This window comes from Tiliqua scincoides, chromosome 15 (assembly GCF_035046505.1).
Source record: "Tiliqua scincoides isolate rTilSci1 chromosome 15, rTilSci1.hap2, whole genome shotgun sequence".
NCBI lineage: Eukaryota > Metazoa > Chordata > Lepidosauria > Squamata > Scincidae > Tiliqua > Tiliqua scincoides.
Window position 1 is genome coordinate 722,501 of NC_089835.1, and position 12,500 is coordinate 735,000.

General features: G+C 50.0%; 1 protein-coding gene across 2 annotated transcripts in view; it reads left to right on the forward strand.

Annotated features, from left to right (window-relative positions):
• The window catches only part of RELA (RELA proto-oncogene, NF-kB subunit), a 34,933-nt gene that overhangs the window by 11,473 nt on the left and 10,960 nt on the right, over positions 1-12,500 (forward strand). For both annotated transcript variants that reach the window (XM_066610254.1, XM_066610253.1), the window contains exons 2-5: positions 3,477-3,518; positions 10,580-10,731; positions 10,890-11,038; positions 11,452-11,543. In XM_066610254.1, coding sequence (XP_066466351.1) covers positions 3,477-3,518; positions 10,580-10,731; positions 10,890-11,038; positions 11,452-11,543 — 435 coding nt within the window. The remainder of the gene's footprint in view (positions 1-3,476; positions 3,519-10,579; positions 10,732-10,889; positions 11,039-11,451; positions 11,544-12,500) is intronic.

A 12,500-nucleotide genomic window follows, 5' to 3' on the forward strand; every position in this document is an offset into this window, starting at 1 on the left:
TCTCCAGTTTGGCCCTCTGCATCTTTCAGGGGTGCCCTTCTGCCACAACCGCTTCCTATCGGTTGAGATCTTTGGTTAGGTGACAGGAGGTGACTTGTTTGATCCTGACCCAGTTGGCATGCCGGATGGAGTCTTGCCAGTGATGGCCCCCCAGATGTGGAACTTCCTGCCTCAAGAAGTTTATGATCTCCCTTCGAGGCACTAAGGACACCCCTCTTCAGCCAGAGTCTTTGGGCCTTTTTTTGGAGTTCTTGTCACTTTTTGCTTTTGTGAATTACAGGTTGAGACTCACGTGAATGGCAAAACTATAGCAAATCCATTTAAAAAACAAAGTTTCTTTGCTCTGGTGATTTAAAAACAGCCTTGCTGACCTTTTGATAAGAGTCATTAAGAAGACAATTCATCAACCAGTCTGCCTCCAAGAGCTTAGAAAGCTTTACTCAGCCCCTCCCTTCACCAGTGCAAAGCGATCACCTTTCTTTCACGTGCTCAGGGGGCAGGGAGGGGTCTGCTGGAGGGAGAAGGATTGCTGGATTGTCCGCCAGCTGCCCCTCCCTCATTAACAAGGCTATTGTTAAAGGACTGTTCAGTTTTTTAAACTGATTTTAGAGGGGTGCATTTTCCCCTTCTGCAGGGATCAGCACATTCCTTCTCGTTTGCAGGGGCCATTCGTGTTGAGTCAAATCCGTGTATAAAAAATCCGTGTATAAATAGGCTGACCTGTAGTTGTCTTTCATTTATTTCAATGGTTCTGTGTTTTCATAGTGATAGTCTGTGACTTGTAGTGGAAAGCAGGATGAAAACATTTCGAATGCAAATGGTGAGGGTGAAATCGGGTTTCATGTTTTAAAAATTGGTCACTTGTGTTTAATAAAGTGACCCAAAGTTAAACCTAAGTGCAGTCTGGTGTCTTCATTGGGGGGTGGGAGGGTAAATAGATTGCCAGATGCAAGGGGGGGCACCAGGATGCAGGTCTTGTGTGTTCCCTGAGAAATCTGATGGGCTGCTGTGAGAGGCAGGAAGTTGAACTAGATAGGCCTGATCCAGCAGGGCTCTTGTCATTTCTCAGTGGAGCTGTTTTGGATTTTAGAAAAAAATCTCAACCTCTGAAACCTGTTTGCAGATGCTCAAGAATCTGAGCTATCCCTCGGCTTGGGACAGAGCTGGTTCTTAAAACGTGACTTTGACTTTTTCTGGTATTTCCAGTGGTGCACGAGTGGTGTGGTGTGGCTGGGCTTCAGCAGAGGAAAAAATGCATGTGCAAATCGGGCCAGGACTGTTCTCTTTGTAGGGGGGAAGGCGGTGGCAGTCTGGCTGGGCACACATGAAACGCTCCGTGATAATTGATAGATGGAAAAGGGTGCAGTCTGTGTTTGCAGCCGAGTGTTGTGTGTGTCTGCAGTGAGCCTGTCGCGAAACAAGTTTCTAGTCCTTATGAATCTGGTCAGAGGTTGAGGGCCATTTTGCTGAGATCGCAGAAACTGGAGAGGTTACTGAGTCAGACCTCCAGTGGTCAGTGCGCAAAACTCAGATGCTCTCCCTATTCCTCTTGGCCTTCTCCATGTCTATTAGAAAATGGGTAAGCCAGGCCAGCCTGTCAATGAGGCCAACTGAGGCAGGCACCTCAGGCAGCAGATGAATGGGGGAGATCAAGTGTCCTGGCCCCTCCCTCCTCACTTCCCATTTCCTGGGTCTGAGACATGGAGAGAGTAGAAGGGGAAGTGTGGTGGAGAGTGAAGCTCTAGCCCAGCTTTCTCCTTTGCACTTCCTCTTCTGCTCCAGTCCTCCCTTCCTGTTCTAATCCAGCGAGCAGGAGAACGCAGGTGGGAAGCAGCACTGATGTTCTGTGGTTCCTGAGGGCAAGACTGGAACCAGTGGGTCGAAGCGACAGAGAAGTGGATTTAGACTAGACGTGAGGAACAGTCTGTCTTGTGCAGCTGTGGGCGCTTCCTCAGCTGCCTGTCAAGGGTGCTGTAACAGTTGTCTGCACTGAGCAGGGGTTGGTCTAGGTCACCTCTGAGGTCCCCTTCCAGTTCTCACAGTCCATGATATTCAGACTGCAAAAAATCTGATTGAGGAATGACCTGAAGCCCCTTTCTCCATATACCTTACCCCTATGAGGTTAGTTGGTCTCCAGTTTGGGCCAGAGAGGAGGGCAGATTTTAAATGCTAGGGGATGACAATGATTAAAATAAAGCAGCAATTAGAAAGTGTAGTGGAGGTTCAGGGCCTGTGCCCTACATGCTTCTGTTAGAGATAATGGGCAAAACACAGAAGCGCAAGTGTGTGATGCTCAGAGCACAGGGAAGAAGGCCAAAAAAAGAGGCAAGACTCAGGGAAGTCCCAGCACCAGAGTCTATTTATAGGCAGTCTTTACAAGTAGAGGGCAGTTCCAGAAATCGGCAAGCAGAGGCCGTCCAGCAAGCAGTCCAAGTAGTCAGCAAGTCGGGTGTCCGTCCAGCAGAGATTCCTGCAGCAACTCACTCCTACAACCCATATAGTGGATTGTGCTTTTTGGCCATTTATACTCCTGTCAGCCAATGGGAAAGGCCATGACATCATCCCTGAGGAACGTCATTGCATCATCCTGGGCAGGGATTGCATCAGCTTTTCCCATCTCTCTTTGTTCTGTGCAATCTCAGCACTTAGCCCTGATCAGCCCTTGCCCCTGTTGTCTGACAGAGATGCTGCCATTGAGCCCAAGTCTGATAGGCCTGCCTTATCCAGCCACTAAATTGCCTTACTATATGGGGGCACACGCTGTAGCAGCTTCTAAGAAAAATCCCGCAGCATCTCTTGGCAAAAGCTTCTGGTCGTTCCGTGTGGTGCTATCACAGATGCACATAGATCTCCATGCGCTGACGTGGCCTGAGTCCTGGATCCCTGAAGGTTTGTCTCCTCCCACGCAGGCCTGTTTGCGTGCTGTGTTCGCCACCAGGGGCCCTGCTCCACATCCTGCTGCTCCCAGAAGTGTAGCCGGTAGACAGGACCTTTTCAACGCCTGCAGAACTCCCTGCCCCATGAGATCCACTTGGCTCCATCACTGCCAGCTTTTAGAAGATGCCTTTCTGGGTCGTTTGTCCTTTTCGTCCCCACCTGTGTTGCTTTTTGCAGCCTTTTCCATTTTTGCCTGGCTGTGGTTGTTGCTCCATTTTCCGTTAGAAGCGCCTGGTGTGGGGTTATTCTGTTCTGAAGTGGTTTGATTGCTTTGATCCTGAAAGCTGCCCTGATGATTCCTTTGAGGGGTTGGAAAGGTGATGGTTAGTTTTTAAGTCAAACCTGCCAGGGTTGCTTGGCATAGAGTGGACAACACCTGATAGGCCAACTACTGATATGATGGTAGTGGAAGCAGGCAGGGCAGGGCAAAGCAAAGGCAGCTCCATTTGCTTTGGGGGGGGGGGGTTGCACTCCCTGGGACAGAAAACAGCTTTTTCCTGCTCTTGACCATTCCTAACAGATTCTCTCTTCCTCCCCAGACTTCCTACCGTTGATCTTTCCAACCAGCTGGGGCCTTCAAGGTACGTGGCATATTCCGCTGTGCTTTTGATTCTCTGTGTCTGATAGTGTTGCGTCAACAATGCACCTGACTGTTTAGGCACAGAGTGAGAGGACAGGCCCCTGCCCCACGGCGCTTCCAGTGTAGGCAGAAACAGTAGTAGAAACAGGGGAGGGAATGAAGGAAAGTGCTGCTTTCCGTTTCACATTCTTCAGCTCACAGGAACATGAGAACAGCCCCTCTGGATCAGGCCACAGGCCCATCTTGTCCAGCTTCCTGTGTCTCATAGCGGCCCACCAAATAAGGTATGGTGCTGAACACTTCCCATGGGCAGTCTCAGAGCGGGATGTGTGTGTAGAGGCTGTCGAGGCCATTGAGGGTGACGACAAAGGAGCTTGTGCTGGGTGTGTCACACCTGTTTCCGATTCATCCTTGCAATCCAGAGAGCCTCATGAAGCCGTGTCTATTTCAGCACTGCCCCAAAGAGACCCCTCTCTGCACCCCCCTGTTGCCTCCTGTCTCCAGAACTTGCTGTATTTTTTTTACAAAAAATGTTCTGCAGTGGTTATTTCCTGCATGGAATCTGTCGTTGGTTCCCTTGTCTTTGGGAAGCTTGTATCAAGATTCCCTCTGTGTTGGTAACGGTGGAGAATTCTTCCTGAGTCTCACTTCAGTCATCCATCCAGCATGTAGCTACAGGAGAGTGTCAGGAATACAGGACACGCTTCTTACAGAATCTGACCCGTGGTCTGGCTGTCTGAGCATTGTGGAGCACCGGCCAGCAGCAGCTCTCCCAGGTGACAGGCAGGGATTTTCCTCTGCCAGACCTGAAGAGCCTGCTAGGAATGGAACCTGTGAACTGCTGCATGCAAATTAGGGACTCTACCCACTGAGCGACAGCCCCTCCTGTCGACATGGTGTTGATTACAGCATCACATATGCAAAGATGTGTCTGGTGTCACCCTGCCAGGTGGTTTGATCCAGTGTTGTTTTTGTCACTGAAAGAGAGGCGGTGGTGGCACCCAGGAATGGCACGCGCTCTGTGGGGTTGCCTTTGTTAGGCTGAGTGCCTGACTTCTCACTCCGCTGCGGTTGTTGGTGGAGTTGCAGCTGAATTTCAAGCCACCTGGACGTTATTTTTAACCTTGTGCCGCTGAGTTTAGAGAAGCAGAATATTTAGACACTTAAAAGGGGACTCTGAGGATGTGATTTTGTCTTTGTGTCGAGAGGATACAGCAGTTCTTACTCCCAACATTTGCAGAATTTATCCTGCTCTTCCTTAGTAACCTCTTCATTAAAAAATTTGAGACAGCAGACAGTACTAAATTTGAGACAGCAGCATTTGAGCAGCAGTACTAAAGCAGACAGAGGCATTTACTTAACCACACCCACACCCTTTTTATGCAGCCAGTAATTCTAATTGTTCAAGAACAGTGGCCTCCAAACCCCTGACCAGCTCCAATGCGCCAGAATTTACGGGGGGGGGCAGCTGCTTCCCCTTGGAAATCGGGGCGCGGTTCCTTCTGGGGTGATGGCCAGTGGAAGTGGCTGCAATGTTTGTGCTAAGGTAGGCAGTGAAAACTGGAGACGGGGGGACGGTAAGGCTTCACTGCCCTGATGCCACACTCAGAAAGCTAACCCTTGCAGAAGCCACAGGACAGTTCGGAGACCGCTGTTCTAGAAGATCCTCTGCAGGTATCCACAACAGCCCATATAGGGCCGGCCCACCTGTGAGGCCAGTTGAGGTGGTTGCCTCAGGCATTGAAATGGAGGGCTGTACGCCCATCTTTTTATTAATGTCTATTTTAAAACATTTACATCCCACTTTTTCGTCACGGGGTTGCCTGAGGGACTTAAGAAACAGGGAACGAAACAGTAATGAAAGAAAAAGTGGGAGGGGGGGCTAGGAAGTCAGCATTAAAGCAAAAAATCTAAACTGAAAACCATTCTTGTAACATCCACCAGCGCTCCAGCCGTTGGTCTCACCTGCACTACTTCTTGTCCACCCACTGGAAAAAAGTAGGGGGGAGAGAGTGAACTCATGGAAGAGAAGAGAGTGGCGGCTAGAACATTTCCATTGTTTCACTCTCTTTCTCCTCCCTCTTCTGGTCCATTTCCTGCTTCCTGTTGCTTTTGGCTATTGGGTTGAAGCTTCCCACCCTGACTGGCTGAGCTGGTGTGATGTCATGGAATGTTTACATACATTTCCGGAAGGAAGCAGTTGGGATGCTGGCAGTTCTGTGTGTGTGGGGAGGGGAGGGGAATTATCGGTGGAGCTGGGATTAAAACCTTCCTCCAGGCTCTACAAGGCCAGAAGGCATCTGTAGGACAGGCAGGAAGGTTTTGGAGTGGAGAGTCCAGAGGCAAAAGGAAACTTATGTCAACTGAAGCGAAGAAGTGGCTTAGCTGCCCAGTTCTAGACCGCCCCCCCCCCGTCAATTCCACCAGACACCCACGCATTGACACAGAGGCGCCTTGTCTTCCACATGCCCGGTTTCCTGTCCAGGGAGGGTGAGGTCACTGCCTCTTCAGGAGGAGAGTCTTGTGCTGCAGGCCCCTCCCTACCCAGGGAATTCCCCCGCCATGGGAGAGTTCTTTGTTTTGGGGGTTTCTTCCTCCCTGCGAAGGAGTTGGGCTGACTGGTGCTGCCAAGCCAAATAAACAGGTGGAGCCTGTGCGGGGAGGGCTGCCCCCGCGGAGGAGCAGCAGCGGCCGCTGCCATCGGCGGGAGTGGGCTGTGCTGGGGACAAACTGCAAAATTCCTTTATTGCTTCAAGGCTGGGAGCGGGAAATCCCCAGCTGGAGGCGGGGTGAGGGCCGCCTTGGCTGCCGGAGAGCTGAGGCCGTGGAGTGGAACATGCAGGGGGGCAGGAGAGAGGAGAGGAGAGGCATTTTGGAACATTCCTTCCTTCCCTTGCCAAATGATTCTTTGCAGCTCAGGGAAAGGCTGTTTGCCAACCCTGGCCGGGTTCACTGCCTTCTGAAAGGACAGAAACACCCAGCAGAGTCTCCAAGCTGTCCTCTTCTGTTTTTCTCCCCCCCCCCCAAGAAAAGAAAGGTGATCAACCTTGGAATGGGTGTTGGGGAGGCCATCAACTCACTGCAAGGGGGAGGCCAGGACTGGATGTTCTCGGCGCTTAAGAGGCTGCTGTCCACCGAGTCTGCCCTGCTCCTTTGGGCGCAGCATTGTTGAGCTGGTTGGCAGCATTTTTGGAGTTTCATGCTCATGCTCTCTGCACCTGCTGCTTCTACATACCTGGAGGTGCTACAAGCGCTCAGAGCCAGGGCCTTCTGCATGCAAAACAGGGGCTCAGTGCACTGGTCTACGGCCTCTGCCCAGTGTCATGAACCCCACACCCAACCTGCTTAGGAAAAGCACTCTGCACGTGCTCAGAAACTCTGTCCGATTTCTGGGTTGAGGCCTGGCACTAGAAGTGGCTCTTGGGACTCTGCCCAGTTCAGACTAAACTCTGAATAGGAGGAGAATCTGAAGGAAATTATGTGAAGAAGAGATCTAATATTGGATATGAAAGAGGAAGAAGAACGGCAGGTGGGGGGATTGCGGGGGAGGGAGTTTCTGCAAATAGTCTGAGGCACTGAGTTTTATGTTGACCCACCTAGAAACTCTTCTGTCCTGGTGGGAGATGGTTACACTGACATCAGCAATGAAGGAAAGGCACTCTGCACTTTCTCAGTGGCACTCTTTAACCTTATATTTTGCATGTTTTGCAATTTGCACCAGAGAATGTGGCAGCTGAGATACACATGTTTCTGCATGAACATGCACAGGCTTCCTGGTCTTGAGGACTAGAAGCATAACTTGCATTGCTTCCAGGTGCAATTCAAGATGCTGATTTTGACCTTTTAAAACCTATACTGCTTGGGTTCAAGATACCTAAAGGACAGGTAGAGTCTCTCTCTGTGACTCTACCTGTCCTGTGCACCACCACCTTTCAGGGGTTTGATTGGCACAGACGAGAGACTCCTCTTGGCGGTGACCGCTAAAATGCTAAATTCCTTTTCTTGGCACTGTGAGGCTGTCTTCCTCCTGGAGGTCAAAGACCTGGCTTGCTTGCATGGCCTTTTTCTGAGCAAACTTGGCCTTTTTTGCTACCCTGTTCATTTTAATGGTTGCTGTGTTTTGTCTCTCTTCCTGTAGTGTGTTTTATTTGTATCAATATGTGTTAATTGTTGTGATAAGGTGCCTTTGGGCGCAATCCTAACCCACTTTCTAACACCGACATAAGGGCAATGTAGCTCCGAGGTAAGCGAACAAACGTTCCCTTACTTTGAGGAGGGCTCTGTGAGTGCCACCCAACTGCAGGATGACCCACCTGGTCCCATTGGCACAGCTGTGCCAGTGCTAGAAAGTTGGTAAGGATTTGGGCCTAAATCTCTCAAAGGAAAGAAGCCAGGGTAGAAATGCTTTAAAAATCACAACAGATTTGATACCCAGCTGGGGTCATTCTCAATTGTCATGTGTCGGACTGTCCCCTTTTTTACACTGGGTAGGGTTGTCTCACTGTGTAACACGAAAATTGTTTAAATTGTGTTGAATTTTTCATGTTTCTTATACAGTTCAGAGGTGCTGATGTCACAGTAATCTTAGTTTTTTATATATCATCAGAACTTGTTTTAGTTATCTTAGATTTTGGGTTGGTATTCATCCTGTTGGCTAATGAATGTTCTAGGTGTGGTTGGTCTGTGGAACTCTTTGCCACAGGATGTGGTGATGGCGACTAGCCTGGACTAGTTGCCAAAGGGGATTGGACAAGTTTCTGGAGGAAAAATCCATTACGGGGTACAAGCCATGATGTGTATGCGCAACCTCCTGATTTTAGAAATGGGTTATGTCAGAATGCCAGATGCAAGGGAGGGCACCAGGATGAGGTCTCTTGTTATCTGGTGTGCTCCCTGGGGCATTTGGTGGGCCGCTGTGAGATACAGGAAGCTGGACTAGATGGGCCTGTGGCCTGATCCAGTGGGGCTGTTCTTATGTTCTTAACTACAATTCCCAGGAGGCCTTGCAGGTCTTTTGTTATCTGGTGTGCTCCCTGGGGCATTTGGTGGGCCGCTGTGAGATGCAGGAAGCTGGACTAGATGGGCCTGTGGCCTGATCCAGTGGGGCTGTTCTTATGTTCTTATGACTCTCTAAAAATGACACTCTATTGGGACCCACCGAGCTCTATGAGACTTTTTTTTAACAAGGGGGGATTATTTATTTACAAGTCATATTTTATTTATTTATTTGCAAGTATCCTTGCTTGATCCAGTTTTTATAATGGGGCAACCCTCATGAATAGGCTGAAGGCTTGAGGGCTTACTGATGGGACCCAGCCTTCACCTGCCCCACTACCTATCATTGATGGGGGGGGGCAGACGTGAGAGCCTTCCAGCCGTTAATCTCCCTATATTTACACAAGCTAGCAAAATGCAGGAGCTCAGCTCTTTGCTGGAAAATTGTTCTCTGAGTTTTGAACAGCCTCAGGGCTTGAGGCAAGTAGGAGCCAATCTTTTACTGACCTAGTGCTGGCACTGGGTGCTGTAAAATGTGTTGCAAAACATGTTTATGGCACCCAGAGAGTAGGGAGTGCTGCTGCTGGGTCCGTGCTGGTCAGGCGCCAAGCCCAGCGCTGGCAGGAAGAGGATGCATCACCATTCTGGGGGGCGGGGTGGTGAGACCACTAGGCTGCGGTGCCACCTCTGTGAGGCAGGGAAGGGCAGAACGAAGGCAGGGTGGGGGACGAACCGAAGCAGGACTGGTGGAACTCCATCAGATTCTGTACTTTATCTCTGGCCGGAAGACTCATAAGAACATAAGAACAGCCCCACTGGATCAGACCACAGGCCCATCTAGTCCAGCTTCCTGCATCTCAAGAGACCTCATCCTGGTGCCCTCCCCTACATCTGGCATTCTGACATAGCCCACCTCCAAAATCAGGAGGTTGCGCACACACATCATGGCTTGTACCCCGTAATGGATTTTTCCTCCAAAAACTTGTCCAATCCCCTTTTAAAGGCGTCCAGGCTAGACGCCATCACCACGTCCTGCGGCAAAGAGTTCCACAGACCAACCACACACTGAGTAAAGAAATATTTTCTTTTGTCTGTCCTAACTCTCCAAACACTCAATTTTAGTGGATGTCCCCTGGTTCTGGTGTTATGTGAGAGTGTAAAGAGCATCTCCCTATCCACTCTGTCCATCCCCTGCATAATTTTGTATGTCTCAGTCATGTCCCCCCTCAGGCGTCTCTTTTCTAGGCTGAAGAGGCCCAAACGCCGTAGCCTTTCCTCGTAAGGAAGGTGCCCAGCCCCGTAATCAGCTTAGTTGCTCTCTTTGGCACCTTTTCCATTTCCACTATGTCTTTTTTGAGATGCGGCGACCAGAACTGGACACAATACTCCAGGTGTGGCCTTGCCATCGATTTGTACAATGACATTATAATATGAGCCGTTTTGTTCTCAATACCTTTCCTAATGATCCCAAGCATTGAATTGGCCTTCTTCACTGCCGCCGCACATTGGGTCGACACTTTCATCGACCTGTCCACCACCACCCCAAGATCTCTCTCCTGATCTGTCACAGACAGCTCAGAACCCATCAGCCTATATGTAAAGTTTTGATTTTTTGCCCCAATGTGCATGACTTTACACTTACTGACATTGAAGCGCATCTGCCATTTTGCTGCCCATTCTGCCAGTCCGGAGAGATCCTTCTGGAGCTCCTCACAATCTGCACCGGCAAAATAGCGGGTGCAGGCGCGGGACCCTGGCAGCTTCCCAGTGCCCGCTGGGTATTGCGGTAGCTGTTTGGCACCACTGCTCCAGCAGGCACTGGGAAGCATAGGACTGGGTTGCCCGTCATCTGATCTTTCTATCGCTCTGCTTTCATTGGTGACTCTTGTGGGACCCACCAGAGTTTGAGAATTGGTGGGTCGTGGCCCACAGTTTGAGAATTGCATTGTAACACCCATCGTATTGTACAGCTGCTTCGATTCTGGAGTAGCACAACTGCTGATGCTGTGCCAAATTTTGGTCCTCGGTGTTTCAGGTGTGTCTTCTTTTTTCCTTCTTCCCCTTTAGACCCTGTTGCCAACAACTCTCCTTTTGTGGAGATCATTGAGCAGCCCAAGCAGCGGGGCATGCGCTTCCGCTACCAGTGCGAGGGGCGCCTGGCCGGCTCCATTCCCGGGGAGCGTAGCACAGACACCACCAAGACCCACCCCACCATCAAGGTGAGGCCCACGTTACTTGTGGAGGACCAGGAGTCTCCCCGAAAAGCACAACCCAGAAAGCTCTGGGCCCTGTGGGTTGGCGGGGGTTGGGACCAGAGACTCCTTGGCCTTCACGTTCACCTGTGAACTCGCCCCTCTCCTCTTCCTTTCCTCCCCAGATCCACAACTATGTGGGTCCGGGCAAGGTCCGCATCTCACTGGTGACCAAGGAGGCCCCTCACCGCCCCCACCCACATGACCTGGTGGGGAAGGACTGCAAGGAGGGCTACTACGAGGCAGAGCTGGTGCCAGAGCGCTCCATCCACAGGTGAGCACAGACCTGGGGTGCGAATAGAAGCAGGCTTCTTGCTTCCAGCCAGCCTGGAATTCGGGAGTGGGGGGTGAGATTCTGGGAGGGGATCTGCCTCGCTGGTGTTTTCTAGAAGTGTTGAAACTCACTGGTGGAACCCCTTCCACACTGGTGGAAGGTCTTGGGTTCCGTCACTGGCCACATCCCTGGGAAAGGCAGGGGAAAAACTAATCGGAAACCAGGGAGAACTGCTGCCAGTGTTGAAAATAAGGAGTAAGATTAACCCAGGACCCAGCTCTGTGCAAAGCAGCCAGTTTGGATCAGGGAATGCCTTTTATTTTGTTGTCTTTGTTCCTGCTTCCTCTTGTCTTCCTCCCTCTTGTTCCAATGAACAATGGACTGATCCTTGCCTCTCGTAATACCGTTCCCAGCTTCCAGAACCTGGGGATCCAGTGTGTGCGGAAACGAGACCTGGACAAAGCGATTGCCAAGCGGGTTGAAACCAGCAACAACCCTTTCAACGGTGAGAGGTGCTGGGTGGTGTGTGTGTGTGTGTGTGTGTGTGTGTTTAAAAGAAAATCTTTCCGTTTTTCTCCCTATGGAGGACTCAAAGTGGCCTTCAATATCTGTAAAGAAATTTTGACACAAAATCAGAACTGAAAAATAGAGGGTTATTAGGAAAATAAGAAGAGAAGGAGAGGGGAAAAAAAGAAGGAGATTATTAAGGTGTTATTATTAGAGGCTTATTACAAAAATTATTTGGAAATTAGGAGAACTCAGAAAACACTTGCAAGAAAAGCCAAGCCCCACCTTCTAGTGAAGCAGTGAGAAAGAGGGAGACTAATGTATGTGCGACCAGATCAAGAAAAGAAACACCTGAATGTTGTGGTTTCTTGAAAGATAGAAACCTTCCTTCAAATTGTAAAAATCCCTACGGGGATTTAAAAATTGCCTGCCTATGTAAACCGCCTTGAATAAAGTCTAAGGAGAAATCTGAGGACCAAGAAAGGCGGTATAGAAATACCTGTATTATTATTATTATTATTATTATTTAATGTATGCTACTTTTGGGGGCTGCCACTGAGAAGGACCTGCTTCTGTGTTGTGGTCAACCAATTATCAAAAGGCTGCAGGGCAAGCAAGTTAAGGTCCCTCCCAGATCTTAAGGGACGGGTAGATTTGTACAGAGAAGAATGGTCCTTTGTGTGTCTGGGCCTCAGCTGTGGAGAACTTCAGAGGTAATAACACCTTGAACTGTCCTTGGAACCAAACCAGAAACTATAAATGAAAGATGTGATCGTAAGACCCATCCAGACCTGGGGCAGCTGCATCTCACACCAGCTGAAGTTTCTGAAGGGGCTCACTGGGGCAGAGCGCTTTACTGTAATCCAGCTGTGAGCCGACTAAGGCACAGAACACCACAGTCGAGTCCTGTTGAGGTCGAAATGGTCACAGTTGGCACACCAGCAGCGCTCTGTGT